Here is a 24,395-nt window from a genome sequence, read left to right as displayed (position 1 = left end):
AATGCCTTTTTAAATTTGTTATTTATTTATTTATTTTAAAGATTTTATTTATTTATTTGACAGACAAAGATCACAAGTAGGCAGAGAAGCAGGCAGAGAGAGGAGGAAGCAGGCTCCCCGCTTGAACGGAGATCCCGATGCGGGGCTCGATCCCAGGAAGCTGGGATCACGACCTGAGCCGAAGGCAGGGGCTTTAACCCACTGAGCCACTCAGGTGCCCCTAAATGTCTTTTTTTAAAACATGGTATTCATAGTTACACTTTCTGGGACTGCTTGATACAAATGGTATTGTTCCACAATTTATTAAATTATTCCCTAATGATGAACACTGAGGATATTTTTTAATTTTTACTACTTTAGATAAATAATACAGCAAATTGAGACTCTTTGATGTAGTTAATCCCCCTCTACTGTGTCTTTTTTTTAGAAGTATGCTTCCTTATTGTCCCTGTGTTTAATGTACTTGACTATTTTTGTCTGATTTAGAAGGTAATTTTAAATTTTGAACACTATTTGCCATTATCTCACAGCATTCCAGATATAGTCTGAAAAATGAGTATATATGAGTATATATGTATTATCTATAAAACGTGTTTTCTTTCTCTGCAGCTTAAAGTGAGTAGAAAGAATCTTCTTAATGTCTGCAAACTTATATTTAAAATCAGCAGGAGTGAGAAGAATGACTCTCTGTTTGAGAATGACGGCATTCTCGGTGAGTATCATTCAGCGCCTGGGGCCCTTGCGTATGAGTGAGAAGTTTGGGGAGTGAAGTTGTCATTAATGGTGGCTAGAATACTTAATTTTCTCCTAATATCCAGAAGTTATGTGATGCCTAGTTTTGCTCTGTCCTTCTCTGTGTTTTCCACATTCTGTTTAATGTGTATCTTTGGAGCCAAGGATTGTTGGCTGTTTGTTTTACTTTTTTATTTTTTTTTAATATTTTATTTATTTATTTGACAGGGATCACAAGTAGGCAGAGAGGCAGGCAGAGAGAGAGGGAAGCAGGCTCCCTGCTGAGCAGAGAGCCCGACTCGGGGCTCCATCCCAGGACCCTGGGATCATGACCTGAGCTGAAGGCAGAGGCTTTAATCCAACTGAGCCACCCAGGTGCCCCTGGCTGTTTGTTTTAAATGCCTGTAGTAACATTATGTGACTTTAGCAAGTGTTCCCTACTTAAAAATCCATTTCCTGGTCTCAGATCGATTATCAGACGAAATACATATAATGGTATTTGACATAATTGAAATTTGGGGGCTTTTGATGGAGTAGGAATGACTCAAACTTGGAAGACAAACTGGAAGACGGCTGTTGTAGACGTCTGACATCAGAGTGTCTCAAATGTATTTCAGATCTATAGAGAAATTTGATTACATGCTGCCTTCCTAACTAATACTGTTTGAGTCTTGGTACACCCTTAAATAATAAAGATGCTCAAATAGTTACCTCAATAGAAATCTTTTATGAATTCGCATTGCTGATCTAAGGCAAGGCAGCAACAAGGAAAATGCCCTGAGTTCTTTTTTTTTTTCTTTTTTTTTTTGTGACCTAGGATGAATGATCTCTTTTTTTGACACCAGCAGACAGGGACAAAGAAAGATTCTGACAAATGATCACACTGACATTAATAAAATTAAATGGGAAAGAGGCATGATCCACCTTATCAGAATTGCCTGGGTTACCCCTAAAATCTAGTAGTTGTAGCTATTCAGATGGATGTTTTTAAGTTGTCTCCGGAACCAGGTGGATGTTATCTTAGAAGTATCGTTTTCTGTGGTGATTGAGATTTCTTAAAAGACCCTGTCTTGATTAATTTCCCATTCACACAGCAACCAGTATGTCCTCAAAAGTTTGCTGGAATTTAACTCTTGGGTGGCTCAGTTGGTTAAGCATCTGCCTTCGGCTCAGGTCATGAGCCCAGGGTCCCGGGATCAAGTCCCACGTTGGGCTTCCCGCTCAGCAGGGAAACTGCTTCTGCCACTGCTTTTCACCCTGCTCGTTCTCGCTCTTGTTTGGTCCCTCTCTCAAGTAAATAAATAAAATGTTTTAAAAAGAAAAAGGAAAAAAAAAGAAATTTCACTCCTAAATTGTTTCAACTATCAATTATTCTATAATAACTCAACTTTTTTTATAACTAAAAATAAAGGTTGGTAAATATTAGTAAGAGGCAAGAAATGGCATTTTGATTAAAAGAAGGTGTTCTTATTTGTAAATTAATATTCCCAACCTTTTGCTGTCATTATGATTACAGAGATTTGTCTCTGCTGCAGATAAGCTTCCCTCTTCATCCCACAAGAATAACACTTAACAAGCATTTGAATGTAATATTGACCGACATTTTACAAATTGTGTTTGACGGTCACACACAAGTGCTTTAAAATAATCTCTCTCCTGTCGTTAACACATTTGTAATAATTCATCTTTTTGGCAGAATCATTATTGGAGGTCCTGAGAAGTGAGGAGCTACAGACTAACATGGAAGCTTTCCTATACTGTATGGGCGCTATCAAGTTCATTTCTGGAAATCCACGATTTCTCAATGAAATGATCAGCAAAGGTGCTGTGGAAATATTGATGAATTTGATCAAGCAGATAAACGATGACACCAAGAAATGTGGCACCTGCTTGCCTAACTCAGGCCACTTACTAGTCCAAGTAAGAATTTTAATTGAAAAGGTTGTATGTGTCAAATGGGTTTTCATGTTCCCGCATACCCATTACCTGCCAGGTGGCTGTAACAGGGAACAGGTGGGCTGTTACCTACAGCCAGGTGGGGGGTACCTGGCATTAGGGATCAAGAGAAGCAGCCACTGCCCCCCCCACACCCCACGTGTGTGTCCCCTGGAAAGGCTATTTCATGGCTGTTCACCAAGCATCTCTCTGCACAGCTTCGACATCCATTTCTGCTACTCTGCAGGGGAAGCAGGCCTAGGAGAATAAAAGGAGAGCATCTCTCTGCAAAATGATTTCATGCTATCATCAGAATTTTAACAGGCAGAGTTTTAATCTTTAGAGTTTCAAAGACTGGGTATCATTCATGAGGATGGGCAGGCAATGTCATGAATCTTGTATCTGCCGTAAAACGTAGAAGTTAATGACGTTGAGTGGACGGCCGTTGGGGGCTGTGTAGATGACCTTCAGGCCTGAGACTACAGTAATGAAGGTAGCAAAATTAGATACATTTAATATGACCAGGGGCAAGATGAACAAAATGTGTTCTGTGTTACTTTTATTACTTCTTTTGTGGCAGATTAAATTTCATAGTTAAACTGTTTTCACTGGAGCTGCCTCAGCTCTCATATTCATTTTTAGATGAGATTTTACTTTTTAATAGCATTTGTATGTCAGATAATATCATCTTTGATGTAATAATTCATGAGATTTGAAATGTGCTTGTCAATTAATGAGGATTGATTGAGCACTCAGAGTGCTTGGAGCCTTTGGGAGAGTGTGTTAAAAATTAGATTTAAGACCTGCCTTAAAGATGCTTAAAGTGTTTATGGTGATCATTAATTTTGGACTTTGTGGTCTGTCTCTGTTTTGAAAAAAAAGATTGGGAAACCCCTTTTAGTTGTGAATGATTCAGAATTCTACTAGATATGCCATCTTTTGTCTATGAAGACTTAGAAACCTCATTTTCATGTTACCAGTGATAGTGAGTTATTCAAAATTTTTCCTCAATGAATATTGTTACTTTGGTTATATAATTATTATATTTACTTACTAAAATGTAAAAAAGTACAAGGAAGAATGTAAAATCCCCTGAAATATTTTTACCCTGAGATAACACACCTCCAACATTTTTATAACCATTCTTCCATTGCATTTTCATGCAAATATATATTCACATATGCATAATTTTATATAATTTTTGATTTTTATCAAGGACTGTCTTATTTTTAATAGTTGCTTTGCTTATTTTCCATTATTCTCTTCCTTCCTCATTTCTTCTGTTCTAACCAGTTAGCCCACATTGTTCGCGCTGATGTGCTCAGCACCTTTTAGTGCAATCATAGGTTTTCAAAAATGGGATATTCTATGCACTTCTGTGTTCTCTTGTAACAATACACAGTAAGAACCCCTTGCAGATTCATTTTACGTTTTTTAATGACTGCCTAATATTCTACGTTAAGATTATACCTCAGATTCTGAACTGTTCTCTCATTGGGGTGTTCATTCTTTTTCATTTTTATGCAGCAGCTTTTAATTAAAAAAACTGTTTCCAGGGCTGCCTGGGTGGCTCAGTTGGTTAAGCAGCTGTCTTCAGCTCAGGTCATGGTCGCAGGGTCCTGGAATTGAGTCCCGCATCAGGATTCTGGCTCAGCCTGCTTCTCCCTCTGCCTGCTGCACCCCCTGCTTGTGCTCTCTCTCTCTCTTTCTGAAAAATAAATAAAATATTAAAAAAGCTCTTTCCAACCCATTTATATACATATATAAAAATATATATGCAAACATATATTTGCATATATGCATTTGCATATAAAATATATATTATATTTTATACATATATTTTATACATATATAAAATATATGTATAAAATATAATATAATACATAATATATAATAAATCATATATAATAAAATACATATAAAAATAAAATAAATATAACTTTATTTTTATATATGTATTTTATTTATTTTTATATTTACATTTATTTATATATTTATAATAAAACATACCATATGTAGAAGTAAGGTCATTTGGTATAAAGAAACATTGAGTATTATTGTGACCTAAAATACATCCGGTCCAGAGCTAGGACCTCTGGTATAGCTGTAAGTACAGTCCTATTCCCCGTGTTCCTCTCTTTCCTCCCATTTTGCCCCATTCAACATCTTTAAGTGCAAACTGACTCACTGGGTTAAATACCCCTCTCCTTTCCTGACATCCATGTACCCCTCTAGGGGGTGTGACAAGGGACACTGCAGTAACTTCTTCCTCCCTGCCCGCCACCACTCACCAGGCACTGTCCTGGTCTCCAGGCTTCCTCTGAAGCTGCCAAGGATCTGGCTTGGGCAGCCTGTACGTGCCTGAGGTTTCTCCCTGGGGCACAGTCCAGCAGGAGGAAGGGCCACTGCCTGAGAACGGGCTCCCACCATGGTCACCAAGCCCCATTTGCATCAGCTGTACAGTGTCACTTTGTGTGTGGGGTGTGTGTGTGTGTGTGTTTACAGACCTGGGGGAGATATCATTGGAGGGCCCCCTGACTTGGACATTCCCTCCTCTTTCATGAAATTGAAGAAAAGTTGTTTCGTGTCACATGATGGATGAGACGTAAGCCACGTGTGTTCACGAGAAGAAAATCTGCTCCTGTAAATGTGTGAGGCTGACTGGCTCATCACTAGCCCACTCGTGTGCACGTGTGACCAAACAGGTCTGGCCACGTGCGGGATTGTTTGTTCACACCAGTTTGTGGAACTCAGTAACTCCAGTTCGTGAGACATTTTTTTAAAGCAACTTTGTTCAGTAGAAAAAAATCAGTTAATTATTGTGGCTATACCAATAAAACATCTATGAGCCGGAGAGCACGTGGCAGGGCCAAAAAGACAAAGACAGGCAACACTGGCCAGTTGTGAGAGCCTCTCTTTCATGACTTTCAACCTGGAGAACCTCAGTAACTTTAGCGTACTTTCTGGGGACCTCCTCTTACAAAACTGTACACTCCAGCATCTGGGGCAAATGCTAGAGTCACTGTGTTTCCCTAAAGCTGCCCTTTTGGACGTCTGGAAGCTGGAGCCTGAAAGTTGTATAGGGTTTGGGAAACCGGCACAAAGGGAAAGAGATAAGGTGTGTTTGGGGCATACTGAGGAGGTAGGTCAGTCCAGAACAGAGGGGTTCCGTGAGAATCCGTGAGATTCATAGGCCACAGCCCTGAGTCTCAAACACCGAGCCGTACAGTGTGGACTTGGAGAAGTCGCTGGAAGTGGGTGTGGCGGGAGGAGGAGGTGAGATCAGAGCGGCAGAAGGATGACTGTGCATGAGACAGGAAACTGATCACGACCAAAATGCTGAAAAGTGATGGGAAGAGAATGTATCAGGGGTGGGAACAGATTGGAAGGCTAAGATCTCACACACAGTAGCCTCAGTTAAGAAGTGTTGCTAAGTTATTAGATTTGAGGCAGATTATCATAAAGCTAAAGGAATGAGGTCCAGGAATGGGTGTGGAAGAAAAGCTCCTCCACAGCACCTGAGCTAACGCGACCTACAGGAAAAAATACTGAAGTTTTGAGATTTCTTTCTTTATGTTGTTTCTATGTTAAAGGCTCTCTTTATCACACACCACACACACACACACACACACACACACACAATTGTGTGTTCGTGTTTGTGTTTATCACTGTATGGCCGAAATCAAGAGACATTCATTTCACGGATGATGGGAGAGGGGCTCCTCTGTGCCAAGCGTATCCTGGGTAGTGAGGAAGATAGTGGAGGACAAGAGAGGTGCCAGTAGGGGCCTACTCTTTGGAGATTCTTGTGTCCAGATTATGGTATTCTGATGCCTTGTTCTTCTACAAAAGCATGGCATTTCCACAGGTGCATTGCTGCCTTAAGTTCTGCCAATCAGATGCGTAATAGCATTTTAAGAGGCTGAGTATTGCTGCTTGGGGGGTCTGAGGGCCACCACCTGCACACCAAGTGGAAGTATTAATACTTCCAGTCTGGAGATATGACTTTGTCTGTAAAATTGCAAGAGTGAAGAAAGTTAAACCGTGCACATTTACTGAATTCGGGAATACTAGAATTTCAGGAGAGCTCCCCAAAACTGGGAGAAAAAGAAAGGCCAAGTAAAACTCAAAGCCCCCTACAGGACAGTAACGGATTGCATCACCCCAGGAGGTGACCGACAGAAGCAGGGATTTGTCAGTGTCCTGGAATGGATTATCAGGAGGTGTCAGGGCTCCTCTCTGATTTCTGAGGCTAACATTGGGAAGGTTGTAACACAGGAAAATGGCTGGAGTCGCCTCCATCAGAAAGTCTGCTGTCGTCTCCTTCATGCCCCGTACCAGGGGAATGGAGAAGACCTTCTGTATAATTCATCATCACAACCAACCCCTGATTCCTCTAGTGTCTCTTTTGTCCTCTGGTGTTTCGAGAACACCATGCAGGAAGCTGCTTTACTGTTATTGAAGAAAATCTCAAGGTATCACATTTGCAGTTAGGTCATTTATAGATATATAATGTAACTGGTAAGACCCAGATTGTCTTGAACTAACATTCCTATGTTTTTATTCCTTTGTATTCCCAACCTTTCTTCTTTACAGCCTGCCTCATTTGATTTTGAGTTCAATCCTTAGAGAAGTATATTCTTACCCTGCTTCAGATACATCTTTGAAGTTAGACTGTTTTGCAACACCCAGATACCATGGTTTTATTTCCCTCCCTACCTCTCCTGCCGGGCTCACTTCTTGAGGTCTGCAACCGTCCCCCAGAGGGCCCTTCTGATCCTAATCTTTCCCCCTCCTTTGCTCAGTACATCTCCCATGTCATCTTCTTCCTTTTTCTAAGAGGACATTTCTCAGTGATGTCGGTCACCCTGGCCCTCGTCACTCCCTGCTCCATTCCTTCACCTTGGCTTGAGTTTGGGGAAAAGGAAAGTGAATTAAGCAAAGAGAGATGAGTCAGACATTATGAGCCTAGATGGTTCAGAAAATGATATTATTACCATGAGAAATTAGAGAGTTATACAAGGAACTGATTTGGTGAGAGGAGGAAATTACATAACTAATCTTCATTGAAAACTTGAAGATGCCGGCAGAAGAGCCAAGTGGGGCGGTCCGGTAAGTGACTGGAATTAGAGACTAGTGCTTAGCAGAGACAGTAAAGCTAAGAAAACAGATGTAGGGTCATCTGCATGGAGGCAATAGTTGAAGTCAAGAAAGCAATGCAGCTACTCAAGGGGAGAATATAGAAAGATTCTAGAGGAGGGCTGAGAACAGATTCTATGAAATGGCCAAATTTGTAGAATGTGAAAAAAACAAGTAGCCGGAAAATGAAGAAAGGACAATGTATAGGAGAGCAGAGATCTTAAAAGCACGGATCGGATTGGTCAGCTTTGGCTAATGCTGTGGATGGTACCCATGGTAAGAGGACTTCTGCTCCTTTGTGTGGAGAAGTTTGAGCAGGCGGGCGGGATGGAGTCATGCTGCTAGTGGTCCATGTTCTCTTTGAAGCTTGCCTGAGTTTTTATCTCTGCGTCTTTAAATTAAAAGGTGTTCTGGTACAGTTGGTTTTTAAAAAGCATTTCTAGGCCTAGCATAAAGTCCCTGCTTTGACTGATCTGAATTTGCTGCTGTATTCTGTGTCCCACTCCTCCTCTACCGCATCTTCGAGAGCCCGATGGTCCATTCGGCTTCTTACCTGCTTTTGAGACAGGGCTCCCTAGTGAAGAGGGGAAAGGCCTGAGCTGGCCTTTCAGCTCTGCCCCCGGCAGTGCTTCTCAGTCTCTGAGCCTTCCTTCCTTCATCTTTCAACGACCAGCTGAGGGGTGCCTGGGTGGCTCAGGCGGTTGAGCATCTGGTTGATTTTGGCTCAGGTCATGAGATCAAGCCCCAAGTTGGGTTCTGGGCTCAGTTTGGAGTCTGCTTGAGATTCTCTCCCTCTCCCTGTGCCCCTCCCCCAGCTTGTGCACAGGTACTCTCTCTCTCTACCCCTCAAGTAAGTAAATAAATAAAATCTCTTTAAAAAAAAAAAAAAAAGGGGGGGAGGAGTCAAGATGGCGGAGAAGTAGCAAGCTGAGACTGCTTCAGCTAGCCGGAGATCAGCTAGATAGCTTATCTAAAGATTGCAAACACCTGAAAATCCATCGGCAGATCGAAGAGAAGAAGAACAGCAATTCTGGAAACAGAAAAACAACCACTTTCTGAAAGGTAGGACCGGCGGAGAAGTGAATCCAAAGCGACGGGAAGATAGACCCCGGGGGGAGGGGCCGGCTCCCGGCAAGCGGCGGAGCAACCGCGCACAAAATCAGGACTTTTAAAAGTCTGTTCCGCGGAGGGACATCGCTCCAGAGGCTAAACCGGAGCGAAGCCCACGCGGGGTCAGCGTGGCCTCAGGTCCCGCAGGGTCACAGAAGGATCGGGGGTGTCTGAGTGTCGCAGAGCTTGCGGGTATTGGAACGGGAAAGCCGGCTACAGAGACAGAGCCGACAGTAAGCTCGCAGCTCCGTGTTACCTTGAACCGGTCGCAGGCTCGGTGAGCTCGGAGCGCGGCCGGAGGTCAGGCAGACGGGAGTAACTGGGCGCTGTTCTCTGAGGGCGCCCTGAGGAGTGGGGCCCTGGGCTCTCGGCTCCTCCGGGCCGGAGACCAGGAGGCCGCCATTTGTATTCCCGTCCTCTGGAACTCTACGGAAAGCGCTCAGGGAACAAAAGCTCCTGAAAGCAAACCCGAGCGGATTACTCACCCCGGCCCCGGGTAAGGGCGGTGTAATTCCGCCTGGGGCAAAGACACTTGAGAATCACTACACCAGGCCCCTCCCCCAGAAGATCAACAAGAAATCCAGCCGAGACCAAGTTCACCTACCAAGGAGTGCGGTTTCAATACCAAGGAGAGCAGCAGAATTCCAGAGGAGGAGAAAGCCAAACACGGAACTCATGGCTTTTTTCCTGGGATTTTTTTTAGTCTTGCAGTTAATTTAATTTTTTCTTTTTCATTTTTTTTTTTTTTTTTCTCGCCTTCGGGTAAAATTTTTTTTTTTTTTTTAACTGTTACCTTTTTCTTTTTTAACGATTTTTTACTAGTTTATCTAATATATATATATATTTTTTTTACATTTTTCTTAGGTGTTTTCTTTTTTAAAAAAAAATTCTTTTCTTTTTTTTTTTTTTTTTTTTTTCTTTTTTCTTTCTTCCTTTTTGAACCTCTTTTTATCCCCTTTCTCCCCACTCACGATTTTGGATCTCTTCTAATTTGGCTAAAGCATATTTTCCTGGGGTTGTTGCCACCCTTTTAGTATTTTACTTGCCCCTTCATTTACTCTTATCTGGACAAAATGACAAGACGTAAAAATTCACCACAAAAAAAAGAACAAGAGGCAGTACCGAAGGCTAGGGACCTAATCAATACAGACATCGGTAATATGTCAGATCTAGAGTTCAGAATGACAATTCTCAAGGTTCTAGCCGGGCTCGAAAAAGGCATGGAAGATATTAGAGAAACCCTCTCGAGAGATATAAAAGCCCTTTCTGGAGAAATAAAAGAACTAAAATCTAACCAAGTTGAAATCAAAAAAGCTATTAATGAGGTGCAATCAAAAATGGAGGCTCTCACTGCTAGGATAAATGAGGCAGAAGAAAGAATTAGTGATATAGAAGACCAAATGACAGAGAATAAAGAAGCTGATCAAAAGAGGGACAAACAGCTACTGGACCACGAGGGGAGAATTCGAGAAATAAGTGACACCATAAGACGAAACAACATTAGAATAATTGGGATTCCAGAAGAAGAAGAAAGTGAGAGGGGAGCAGAAGGTATACTGGAGAGAATTATTGGGGAGAATTTCCCCAATATGGCAAAGGGAACAAGCATCAAAATTCAGGAGGTTCAGAGAATGCCCCTCAAAATAAATAAGAATAGGCCCACACCCCGTCACATAATAGTAAAATTTACAAGTCTCAATGACAAAGAGAAAATCCTGAAAGCAGCCCGGGAAAAGAAGTCTGTAACATACAATGGTAAAAATATTAGATTGGCAGCTGACTTATCCACAGAGACCTGGCAGGCCAGAAAGAGCTGGCATGATATTTTCAGAGCACTAAACGAGAAAAACATGCAGCCAAGAATACTATATCCAGCTAGGCTATCATTGAAAATAGAAGGAGAGATTAAAAGCTTCCAGGACAAACAACAACTGAAAGAATTTGCAAATACCAAACCAGCTCTACAGGAAATATTGAAAGGGGTCCTCTAAGCAAAGAGAGAGCCTACAAGTGGTAGATCAGAAAGGAACAGAGACCATATACAGTAACAGTCACCTTACAGGCAATACAATGGCACTAAATTCATATCTCTCAATAGTTACCCTGAATGTGAATGGGCTAAATGCCCCTGTCAAAAGACACAGGGTATCAGAATGGATAAAAAAACAAAACCCATCTATATGTTGCCTCCAAGAAACACATTTTAAGCCCGAAGACACCTCCAGATTTAAAGTGAGGGGGTGGAAAAGAATTTACCATGCTAATGGACATCAGAAGAAAGCAGGAGTGGCAATCCTTATATCAGATCAATTAGATTTTAAGCCAAAGACTGTAATAAGAGATGAGGAAGGACACTATATCATACTCAAAGGGTCTGTCCAACAAGAAGATTTAACAATTTTAAATATCTATGCCCCCAACGTGGGAGCAGCCAACTATATAAACCAATTAATAACAAAATCAAAGAAACACATAAACAACAATACAATAATAGTAGGGGACTTTAATATTCCCCTCACTGAAATGGACAGGTCATCCAAGCAAAAGATCAGCAAGGAAATAAAGGCCTTAAATGACACACTGGACCAGATGGACATCACAGATATATTCAGAATATTTCATCCCAAAGCAACAGAATACACATTCTTCTCTAGTGCACATGGTACATTCTCCAGAATAGATCACATCCTCGGTCCTAAATCAGGACTCAACCGGTATCAAAAGATTGGGATCATTCCCTGCATATTTTCAGACCACAATGCTCTAAAGCTAGAACTCAACCACAAAAGGAAGTTTGGAAAGAACCCAAATACATGGAGACTAAACAGTATCCTTCTAAAGAATGAATGGGTCAACCGGGAAATTAAAGAAGAATTGAAAAAAATCATGGAAACAAATGATAATGAAAATACAACGGTTCAAAATCTGTGGGACACAACAAAGGCAGTCCTGAGAGGAAAATATATAGCGGTACAAGCCTTTCTCAAGAAACAAGAAAGGTCTCAGGTACACAACCTAACCCTACACCTAAAGGAGCTGGAGAAGGAACAAGAAAGAAACCCTAAGCCCAGCAGGAGAAGAGAAATCATAAAGATCAGAGCAGAAATCAATGAAATAGAAACCAAAAAAACAATAGAACAAATCAACGAAACTAGGAGCTGGTTCTTTGAAAGAATTAATAAAATTGATAAACCCCTGGCCCGACTTATCAAAAAGAAAAGAGAAAGGACCCAAATAAATAAAATCATGAATGAAAGAGGAGAGATCACAACTAACACCAAGGAAATACAAACTATTATAAGAACATACTATGAGCAACTCTACGGCAATAAATTTGACAATCTGGAAGAAATGGATGCATTCCTAGAAACATATAAACTACCACAACTGAACCATGAAGAAATAGAAAGCCTGAACAGACCCATAACCAGTAAGGAGATTGAAACAGTCATTAAAAATCTCCAAACAAACAAAAGCCCAGGGCCAGACGGCTTCCCGGGGGAATTCTACCAAACACTTAAAGAAGAACTAATTCCTATTCTCCTGAAACTGTTCCAAAAAATAGAAATGGAAGGAAAACTTCCAAACTCATTTTATGAGGCCAGCATCACCTTGATCCCAAAACCAGACAAGGATCCCACCAAAAAAGAGAGCTATAGACCGATATCCTTGATGAACACAGATGTGAAAATACTCAACAAAATACTAGCCAATCGGATTCAACAGTACATTAAAAAGATTATTCACCACGACCAAGTGGGATTTATTCCAGGGCTGCAAGGTTGGTTCAACATCCGCAAATCAGTCAATGTGATACAACACATCAATAAAAGTAAGAACAAGAACCATATGATACTCTCAATAGATGCTGAAAAAGCATTTGACAAAGTACAACATCCCTTCCTGATCAAAACTCTTCAAAGTGTAGGGATAGAGGGCACATACCTCAATATCATCAAAGCCATCTATGAAAAACCCACCGCAAATATCATTCTCAATGGAGAAAAACTGAAAGCTTTTCCGCTAAGGTCAGGAACACGGCAGGGATGTCCATTATCACCACTGCTATTCAACATCGTACTAGAGGTCCTAGCCTCAGCAATCAGACAACAAAAGGAAATTAAAGGCATCCAAATCGGCAAAGAAGAAGTCAAATTATCACTCTTCGCAGATGATATGATACTATATGTGGAAAACCCAAAAGACTCCACTCCAAAACTGCTAGAACTTATACAGGAATTCAGTAAAGTGTCAGGATATAAAATCAATGCACAGAAATCAGTTGCATTTCTCTACACCAACAGCAAGACAGAAGAAAGAGATATTAAGGAGTCAATCCCATTTACAATTGCATCCAAAACCATAAGATACCTAGGAATAAACCTAACCAAAGAGACACAGAATCTATACTCAGAAAACTATAAAGTACTCATGAAAGAAATTGAGGAAGACACAAAGAAATGGAAAAATGTTCCATGCTCCTGGATTGGAAGAATAAATATTGTGAAAATGTCTATGCTACCTAAAGCAATCTACACATTTAATGCAATTCCTATCAAAGTACCATCCATCTTTTTCAAAGAAATGGAACAAATAATTCTAAAATTTATATGGAACCAGAAAAGACCTCGAATAGCCAAAGGGATATTGAAAAAGAAAGCCAACGTTGGTGGCATCACAATTCCGGACTTCAAGCTCTATTACAAAGCTGTCATCCTCAAGACAGCATGGTACTGGCACAAAAACAGACACATAGATCAATGGAACAGAATAGAGAGCCCAGAAATAGACCCTCAACTCTATGGTCAACTAATCTTCGACAAAGCAGGAAAGAATGTCCAATGGAAAAAAGACAGCCTTTTCAATAAATGGTGCTGGGAAAATTGGACAGCCACATGCAGAAAAATGAAATTGGACCATTTCCTTACACCACACACAAAAATAGACTCAAAATGGATGAAGGACCTCAATGTACGAAAGGAATCCATCAAAATCCTTGAGGAGAACACGGGCAGCAACCTCTTCGACCTCTGCCGCAGCAACATCTTCCTAGGAACAACGCAAAAGGCAAGGGAAGCAAGGGAAAAAATGAACTACTGGGATTTCATCAAGATCAAAAGCTTTTGCACAGCAAAGGAAACAGTTAACAAAATCAAAAGACAACTGACAGAATGGGAGAAGATATTTGCAAACGACATATCAGATAAAGGACTAGTGTCCAGAATCTATAAAGAACTTAGCAAACTCAACACCCAAAGAACAAATAATCCAATCAAGAAATGGGCAGAAGACATGAACAGACATTTCTGCAAAGAAGACATCCAGATGGCCAACAGACACATGAAAAAGTGCTCCATATCACTTGGCATCAGGGAAATACAAATCAAAACCACAATGAGATATCACCTCACACCAGTCAGAATGGCTAAAATCAACAAGTCAGGAAATGACAGATGCTGGCGAGGATGCGGAGAAAGGGGAACCCTCCTACACTGTTGGTGGGAATGCAAGCTGGTGCAGCCACTCTGGAAAACAGCATGGAGGTTCCTCAAAATGTTGAAAATAGAACTGCCCTATGACCCAGCAATTGCACTATTGGGTATTTACCCTAAAGATACAAATGTAGTGATCCAAAGGGGCACATGCACCCGAATGTTTATAGCAGCAATGTCCACAATAGCCAAACTATGGAAAGAACCTAGATGTCCATCAACAGATGAATGGATCAAGAAGATGTGGTATATATACACAATGGAATACTATGCAGCCATCAAAAGAAATGAAATCTTGCCATTTGCAACAACATGGATGGAACTAGAGCGTATCATGCTTAGCGAAATAAGTCAAGCAGAGAAAGACAACTATCATATGATCTCCCTGATATGAGGAAGTGGTGATGCAACATGGAGGCTTAAGTGGGTAGAAGAATAAATGAAACAAGATGGGATTGGGAGGGAGACAAACCATAAGTGACTCTTAATCTCACAAAACAAACTGAGGGTTGCCGGGGGGAGGGGGTTGGGGAGAAGGGGGTGGGATTATGGACATTGGGGAGGGTATGTGATTTGGTGAGTGCTGTGAAGTGTGTAAACCTGGTGATTCACAGACCTGGGGATAAAAATATATGTATATAAAAAATATATGTTTATAAAAAATAAAAATTAAAAAAAAAAACATATCAATGTTTACATAAAGTAATGGTACATGTCTCAAATATATTAGAATAAATATCTCTTAAAAAAAAAAAAAAAAGAGGACCCATCTTTTTTTTTTTTTTTTTTTTTTTTTTTAAGATTTCATTTATTTATTTAACAGAGATAGAGAGCACACACAGGGAGCAAGGGCAGAGGTAGACTTGATTCCAGGACCCTGGGATCATGACCTGACCTGAGGTAGACTTGATTCCAGGACCCTGGGATCATGACCTGAGCTGACTTTACTGAGTCACCCAGATGAAGGACCATCTTCATGAGTAGTTGGGAAAATTAAATGAACTGACCTATGAAAGCACTACAGAATAGGACATGGCCCACAGCTGGTACAAGCTGGCATTCAGCAGAAATTTGTATTAAACAAAGTAAGATCAGAGTTACCAAAACCTGAAGCTTCAAAGAGCCATTTCTTCTGAGGAGAAAAAAAGTTAAGCACAAGAAATTAAGGTGACAGAGTTAGAGGTGAATCTCAAATGTAGGATCTTTTTCATTTTTCTGTCTTTGACAATGTATGTGGAGAACCATACTGAATAGAAACTAAAATTGGAAGGGGGTATTGTATCAGCAGCTTGGGATTCTGGGTACTTAATGGAGCCCAAGTCTCAGAGCCAACTGTTCCCGCTTCAAGATTCTGGGAAAAAATTTTTTTTAAAGATTTTATTTATTTATTTGACAGACAGAGATCACAAGCATGCAAAGAGGCAGGCAGAGAGAGAGAGAGGGAAGCAGGCTTCCCGCTGATCAGAGAGCCTGATGCAGGGCTCAATCCGAGGACCCAGAGGCTTTAGCCCACTGAGCCACCCAGGTGCCCCAAGATTCTGGGAAATTTAAGAGATGCCTTTGACTAAAGTCTGGAGATTCAATGAAGCAGTGATATACCTTATATTAGTAATTAACAACTGTACAGTTTAAATCTTTCTTTAGTTACATTTTGTAGTTTTAAAATGTAGAGATTAATACATATTTAGGTAGTTAATTATTATGAGTGTGCAGACTTAAGTAGGAAAGTATGTTAACTCCCTTTCTCTGGCTTACCCTTGCCTATGGGAAGCCTACCTCTCAGACCATAAAATCAGAACCAAGGCAATAACTTCTACCTGATGGAAACTTTCTCTGGCTGTTGGAGGAAATAAATTGCATACCTATGAAAGCAAATATTCCCATAGTTATATTTCTTAAATTCTTTTTTAAAAATATTTCTTAAATTCTTCTAATTTTATTGGAGATTTGATGATTAAGCAGAAAAAAAATTAGGGGCACCTGGCTGGCTCAGTTGGTTAAGCATCTGCCTTCAGCTCAGGTCATGATCCCAGGGTCCCAGAATTGAGCCCCGCATCAGCAAAGAGCCTGCTTCTCCATCTTCCCCTCTCCCTGCTTGTTTTTTTTTTTTTCTCTCTCTCAAATAAAAAAAAAAAAAAACTTTAAAAAATAAACAAAAAATATTTTTAAAGCATCTTTTTTGAAGATTTTGTTTGAATAGGAAATGAGGTCATTTATTTTCTTGTTGTTTTAATTGCATATACTTTCTAATACAGTGAAATGCCCAGGTCTTATATGTTTGATGAGTTTTGACAAAAACATCCAGCTATGTAATCCACACCCCTATCAAAATGCAGAAGAGTTCTATCACTCCAGAAATTTCCTTCCTCCTCTTTCCAATTAATTCCCACTCTCCTTCCCCACAAAGGGAAACTTTTTTTTTTTTTTTTTTTTTTTTTATTCCTTTTACCATAGATAAGTGCTGCCTGTTCTGGAATTTAAAATAAATGGAACATACAGTGTGTGCTTTTTTGTGTCTGGCCTTTTTTTTTTTTTTTTGTAACTTTTATTTTGAACTAAGTATAGGTTCACAAGATGTTGCAAAAATAGTACAGAAAGGTCCTGTGTCCCCATCATCCAGTTTCTCCCAATGGTGACATCTTACATAACTACAGCACATTATTAAAACCAGCAAATTGTACAATGTTGCTGACTAGAGTACTATTTCTGGCTCATTTTGCTTATAGTATATTGTTTTTGAGATGGGATACAACTTTCTTGGTCCTAATCTTTGGTATTGGTTCTTAGGCTTGCTAATTTTGTAATGATACACTTGTTAGTGGGCAGGGGACGGCTATTGGCTAAGTAGGAAGCTTCTTTTCTGGAAGGAATAGCGGTATAGTTCTATAGCTAAGAACTTCCTCACCCAGCTAGCATGAGAGAGTAGGCAATCAGAGCTCTGGCTCTTCCTCTCCACGTCTCCTCCCCTTCCTGGGAAGGGCCTGTGAACAGGTAACTCATGTTCCCCTCGAACTTTCTAGGGATGGCATATCTAAAGATCTGGGGAGACTCAGACACCCCAGACATATAATGTAATGCCTTGGGTTTTGAACTTGGAAATAAGAGAGAAACAAAGGCAAATGGGTGGGGGAGAAGATGATCACCACATTGAAAGCTGTAATTTATAGAGGAAGCAGGCTGCCATTCTCATCCTGAACCCCTGGATTAGACATGCCCCCCCCCCCCATCACAAGATGCTTCTGCCCCAGGAGGAGCAAGGAAGAGAACCTCATACTCCGCAGTCAGGAAGTGAGGAACGATGGTGGCCAGGAGTATCATGATTAAGAATATCTCTTCACAAGGAGCCTCAAGCATTGGGAAGTAAATTTTCCTATGCCTGTTGTTTCCAGGGAGAGACATTTTCTTCTTAATTGCTGTCATGACCGTTCAACCTCGTCTCTTCGTTGTAGACGAATTAGTTGTGGCAATAAAGAAATGTCAGTGACTTTAACGTGGAATCGGAGAAAATCGGTGTTAGTACTTGGTAGTTCTCGGTATTATATTATCTTTCTCAGACTCATTTCCCTCCCGCAGGAGCTGGAGAGTAACGAACAGAGGCAAGTATGGAAGAGAGTCCCAGAATAGGGCTCTGGGGGTCTGAGGAGGACAGAACCATTTCCTGCGGAAGTAGGACCCCATAGTAGGAAGGTGCCAAATGGGCTCCACGGCCAGGCGCCAAGCATTATAAAGGATTATGAGTTAATATTAATTTCATATGCATAGATCTTAACTCCAATAAATTGCTTAGGAATTTAGGGTGCTAGCTTAGGAATTTCCTGGGTACGGTGGCATCTTGTCGTTGCTGCCTCTCGTCTCAGCCAGAACTGTATGAACCATCCATGAGACAATACGAAACTCCTCCAGTTACCACAGAGGCTCTGGTTTGGGCATATATGTGGTCGCACATGGGCACAGATCCAGAAAATGAGTGCACTTTTATTAATAGAGGGAGATGGTTTTGCTGAGGTTGGAAAATGGTGTGGCTTTGGTTCTTAAATCATTTGACACTGTTTGCGGTCTCTGGTGGCTGTATTCATTCTTTCACATCATCAGTGGGAAGTGAAGCATTTTGCAGTTGGCAGTGAGGTTGAGATAAAGCTCGAGGGATTTTGGTTATGGATGTTCCAGATGATTGAGAAATAAAGTGAATGCTTTTAGAGACAGCCAAGTGGAACGGAGGAGACAAGAGACAAGGAATCAATCAGAGCTTAGAATGCCCACCTACCTGGTGGCTGGTGGACTTTCTGAGACTCGGTTTCCTCATCTGAAAAGTGGGACTCGTAATACCTTTCTTGTCTGCCTCATGGCCCTGATTTAGGGAGCAAATGAGATCAAGTTTACAGGGTAGCTCTATAAACCATAAAGCGGCTCAAATTCTTTCCATAATCACATTCAATGTATAAAAGTAAATAAAACTGAATCCTCGTGCTGATTTTGGGAAAGGAAAACATAATAACTTGCAGACTATTGATGGTGCGGTTTTTAATTGCACTATGTTCCAGAGGTTTCTTTGAAAGCTGGTTTTCTGAAATTGGGAAAATGTTTCTCCAAGGAACAATATCATGATTGATGGTGACGTTCTTAGGCTAGCCAAAAAAGACTGCGAGGAGTCTAAGGTGAGCTGTGAGCTCCAAGCCCTTAGTGCTCTGGGGCAGCTCTGGTGGCTGAATGCCTTCTAGGGCAGAAGCTGGTGGGCTCCCTGGAGACTGAGGATTCTGACAGAGGAAAAATGCAAAGGGAAGAGAGAGGGCCAGCCACTCTGGAAATGAGCAGTGTGCAGAGGCTCAAATCAACCACTTTGCGCCCATCCTGCCTTGCACCCATCCCACTGCAGTAGAACATGCCGGAATGGGGCCCCAGCTGCCGGGCTTGTTTTGCCATCCTTAAGTCTCATGATATCGATCAGGAGGGTCTCATATTTTAAGACAACGATTTCTTGCATCTGCTAAGGTTTTTCTTTTCTTTTTCTTTTTCTTTTTTTTTAAGGATTTATTTGCTTATTTGGCAGAGAGAGACAGCAAGAGAGGGAACACAAGCAGGGCGAGTAGGAAAGGGAGAAACAGGCAGGGAGCCCGACTCAGGGCTGGATCCCAGGACCCTGGGATCATGACCTGAGCCAAAGGCAGACGCTTAATGACTGAGCCGCCCAGACACCCCAGGTTTTTTAATTAATAGTTGAAAACACAATCAGAGATCAATAACTAAATGCCTATAATCAATCTGAAAAAAAAAAAAACCCAGATGCTTTTTAATTCTAATTTTGCTATACTAAAATGATGTTTATAAATTATAAAAGCCTTGATGAATTATCTAATCACTTCTCAGTATAATTCTTCCCTTTATAATGCATCTCCCAGTGTTGAGGATGCAGTGAGAACTTTCAACGCTAGGGTTTTTGTCAAACTCTTCGGACATTTTTGCTTAGAAATTCTGATTGAAGGTGGGGCCCAGGGACGCCTGGGTGGCTCAGTTGGTTAAGCAGCTGCCTTCGGCTCAGGTCATGATCCCAGCGTCCTGGGATCGAGTCCCGCATCGGGCTCCTTGCTCAGCAGGGAGCCTGCTTCTCCCTCTGCCTACCATTCTGTCCGCCTGTACTCGCTCTCTCTCCCTCTCTCTCTCTGACAAATAAATAAATAAAATCTTTAAAAAAAAAAAAAAAAGAAGGTGGGGCCCAGTACCTCTTGTGACCAAGGAAATTTGGGGACCCAGAAAGAAGAAGCTGCCTCAGCAAAAAGATGAGCACCATAAAGTTCTACAGTGTAGCTTGGTCTGTTTTCAGGAGCAGATTAATAACCAGAATCCCACCACAATGCTTCTTTCTTGGCTTATACCGAAAATGAAGGGTGATGCCTCAGACATCTTCTAACAGCTGCTAAGAAGCAAGGACACAAAAATTCCCATCAGCCATCTTTGTAAATGATCAGTTCGGTATTTTCTTTTCTCTTCTTCCCTCTACTCGCCTCGCTGCCCCACGCAGTCACGCATTAGGAGATGGGAAATAAAAAGAGACATGCTTATTCTTTTTCTTTTTCTTTTTTTTTTTTTTTTAAGATTTTTATTTATTTATTTGACAGACAGAGATCACAATCAGGCAGAGAGAGAGAGGAGAAAGCAGGCTCCCCACTGAGCAGAGGGGAGCTCAACCCCAGGACCCTGGGATCACTATCTGAGCCAAAGGCAGAGGCTTTAACCCACTGAGCCACCCAGGGGCCCCAGAAACATGCTTTTCTGTTTTTTCTTTCTTGGTGGGATGACACGTGGAAACTGCTCCAGAGAGCCCTTTGGAAGCTCAACAGACATCGATAAAATCATCTAACCTGCATTTCTTCTTCGGTCCTAAAGGATTTGAGACGATTTAAAAGTTTATAGACAGTAAAACAGAAAAGTACATAACTAAGCAGAGTTAGAAACCATATAAATTCTAATGGAAAGTTAAGAGCCCTGTCCACTTCTGCAAGCTTAAAGCTTGGACTTTGGTGAACTCCTGCTTTGGGGGCAGGCCCAGTGGGTGGGCTTTCCTGGCGGGGAGGGGGAGGGCAGGAAAACTCATTTGTGATTTCCGCAAATGTATCTCTGTTAAAAGTGGGAGCAAGGTTGCAAGTTAAGTGGGTTGACTAGAAATTCGTCTTTACTGTTACCACAGTATTTAACGAGACTCTCCTCCTACCGATCTTTATACATTTTTCCCAGAAACAGCCCCTTGTCTGTGCTTGGCAGTCAGAACCCCCCTCCCGTCCACCCCCGCAGTGAGATTCCTGGCTCTCAGCCCGCCTCTCAAAATGGGGAGCCTGCTAGGCTGCCTCAGCCTGGTGACCTCCTCCTGATCCCCAGCCCTCAGGGCTTTAAGCTCAGGCCTCTTCTAACCAACACCCGCCCCCCACCCCCCACACCCGCCCTTTCTTGCCAGAGGCTTCTTAAAGGAGAAAGTTCTTTTCTGCTCCCTTAGTCCCTTCCTTTCCTCTTCCTCCTCTTTTTCTTCTTCTTCTTTATTTTTTTTTTAAGATTTTATTTATTTATTTGACAGAGAGAACACAAGCGGAGAAGGGCAGTTGGAGAGAGAGAAGCAAACACCCCACAGAGCAGGGAGCCGGCAGCAGGACTTGATCCCAGGACCCTGGGATCATGACCTGAGCCAAAGGCAGGTGCTTAACCGACTGAGCCACCCAGGCGCCCTGTTTTAACTTTTTGTAATGAGATGAGAAAAATAGTAGAAAGAGAGGAAAAAACCGAGGTCGAAACAAGAAAATAAAACCTCCTGAGAGCACTACCATCCCTTTTGCTGAGATGGTGCCTTGCCAGACTGTGGGGAGCAAAAGGATGGTTGTAGATTGAAGTCCCCAATCCGTGAAGCCGTGGGAACCAGGGAAGAGGGCGGGTTTCTGTGTGTGGTGGTTCGAATGGGTATTGCACGGCCTCCGGCTGCCTGACTTCAGGTCAGGATTCACGCGGGCATCTGGGCTCTTTGGACTCCTGGTGCGGACACTTGTGAGTCATTCCTGGGATTGATGTAATCCAGTTGCACTTGACCACCAGGCTATCTCTAGAGAAGGAGAACAGGTAGAGCCAGGGTCAGATGATGAGAATTTTCCACGTTATGGTGGCGATGGCCTGAAAAGCCTAAAATGACGTATTAGCCTTCCCAGAAGACCATTCCTTAGCTGGGAAACCGTGCTTTAGACCCACAGTCAAGTAGAATGCTCGAGAAGTTTGTTTTCCCCTCCGATATTTTGGATGCTGAAGCTTTCGGGAGTAATTTACTGAATTGCTATATAATGGAACTGACTTCAAAAGACCCGAACACATTTACTTGAAGCATTATTTTTATTTTCTCTGCTTTTAAGGGAGTCAGTTATATTTATCTTGCTGTGGTGACAAAGGAAAAGTAATCAAACATATGTATCTTAATTGTTTTTAAAGTTGATTAATGATGGCCATAATGAAGCTTTATATTTACATAAGGCTTTACAGTACACAGAGACATTGTTACATGTTTCCATTGTCTACTCACAACCACACCAGGAGGGGAGCAGAGACCGTAGCTGCTTTTCACAGGTGAGAAAGTGGGAGAAGAGGAACGCTGAGTGGGGGCCGCAGTCACGTCACCAGAGAGAGATTTAAGACTCGAATCTCTGTCATCTGACTCGAAGGCCCGTGATCCCTCTTCTGCATTTTGGGTGTAAAGTCGCACAACACCGAGAGGGGAGCCTTGATGATGTTTGACTCCTGTTAGGTGATGGGGATTGGCAATGCCCTTCCCACATCTCGTCTTGTCGAATCCTCACAACTCCAGGGAGCTGGCACCATGCCCACTTTTCTGAGGAGAAAACGGTTCCCTGGGAGGTTCACTTGCTAATCGAGGCTAGTAGATGCTGGGGCTGGGGTTTGACCAGGTGTCCAGCTCCTGAGCTGACTCTCTCTTTTTTTTTTTCAGATTTAAAAAAAATTTTTTTTTTTAGATTTTATTTATTTATTTGACAGGGCTCATAAGTAGGCAGAGAGGCAGGCAGAAAGAGAGAGAGGAGGAAGTAGGCTCCCTGCTGAGCAGAGAGCCCCATGCAGACTCGATCCCAGGACCCTGGGATCATGACCAGAGCCAAAGGCAGAGGCTTTAACCCACTGAGCCACCCAGACACCCCTGAGCGGACTCTTCTTCACCAAGAGCCTGCCTCATCCTGTTCCATGAGGAAAGAGCACACTAAGTGTCGAAAGTATTAGAGAACTGAAGCATTGGTTTTTCTGACCTTTACCTTTAGTAAATTGGATTTATGGGATTGTTCTCTACTTTTTTTCACAGATTTGTTTACTTATTTTATTTATTTATTTTTAAAGATGTATTTATTTATTTATTTATTTGACAGAGAGAGAGAGAGATCACACAAGCAGGGGGAGAGACAGGCAGAGGGAGAGGGAGAATAGGGAACCCAATGCAGGGCTTAATCCCAGAACCCTGGGGTCATGACCTGAGCCAAAGACAGATGCTTACGGACTGAGCCACCCAGGCAACCTGTTTACTTATTTCAGAGAGACAGGGAGAAAGCAGGGGAATGGGCAGAGAGAGAAAATCTCCAGCAGGCTCCCCACTGAGCTGAGTGTGGAACCCCACATGGGGCTTGATCTCATGACTCTGAGGTCATTACCTGAGACAAAACCAAGAGGCAGATGCTTAACTGACTGAACCTCCCAGGCGCCCCATTCTCTTCTCCACTTTCAGACAAAGATAGCTTTCCTGAGCATTTTTTACAAAATAAGACAAATTTGGGGGTGCCTGGGTGGTTCAGTTTGTTAATCGTCTGCCTTTGGCTCAGATCATAATCCTGGGGTCCTGGCATCTAGTCCATGTCGGGCTCCTGGCCCAGTGGGGAATCTGCTTCTGCTTCTCCTTTTCCCTCTGCCCCCTTCCCTGTTCATTCTCTTTCTCTCAAATAAATAAATAAATAATTTTTTAAAAAAAAGACAAAATTTCAAGAAATCAGTACTTGTCTCTTGGATCTTCCAAGAAGACTGAAACTAACAGTCTTAAATCTCCTTTGGCCAGGGATGCCTGGGTGGCTCTGTCCATTAAGCATCTGCCTCCAGCTCAGGTCATGATCCCAGGGTCCCCGGATAGAGTCCCACACCGGGCTCCCTGCTAGGTGGGGATACTGCTTCTCCTTCTGCCTGCTGCTCCCCCTGTTTGCGCTCTCTCTCTCTCTGACAAATAAAATAAATAAAATCTTTTAAAAAATATCCTTTGGCCAGAACATTATTTGATGCTACTCTTAAACCTATAGAATGAGAGGTTTCTAATCTGTGGAACTGATGTGTCATGTCTCAGGGTAAAGTGAAAGTCTTATGAGAGACAGCTAACACACCCAGATGATGATTACTTAACCCTAGGGTTTTGGTGTACTAATTGCTTATTAATATGAACTTCTCTATTCTTTGCCTTAGAACCAAAGTAGGCTTTCT

At 41.9% G+C, this 24,395-nt stretch overlaps 1 protein-coding gene across 4 annotated transcripts in view; it reads left to right on the top strand.

The window, feature by feature from the left end:
- ARMC2 (armadillo repeat containing 2) overlaps positions 1-24,395 on the top strand; it is a 120,967-nt gene that overhangs the window by 56,257 nt on the left and 40,315 nt on the right. For all 4 annotated transcript variants that reach the window (XR_009354511.1, XM_059176929.1, XM_059176930.1 and 1 more), the window contains 2 exons: positions 610-712; positions 2,429-2,652. Coding sequence is in view for 3 of the 4 variants with exons in the window: in XM_059176929.1 (XP_059032912.1) it covers positions 610-712; positions 2,429-2,652 (327 nt within the window). In the remaining variant the exon portion in view is untranslated. The remainder of the gene's footprint in view (positions 1-609; positions 713-2,428; positions 2,653-24,395) is intronic.

Source organism: Mustela lutreola, chromosome 6 (assembly GCF_030435805.1).
Source record: "Mustela lutreola isolate mMusLut2 chromosome 6, mMusLut2.pri, whole genome shotgun sequence".
In the NCBI taxonomy this organism is placed as follows: domain Eukaryota; kingdom Metazoa; phylum Chordata; class Mammalia; order Carnivora; family Mustelidae; genus Mustela; species Mustela lutreola.
The sequence above is the reverse complement of the archived record's forward strand: the minus strand, read 5'-3'. Positions and strand labels throughout refer to the sequence as shown.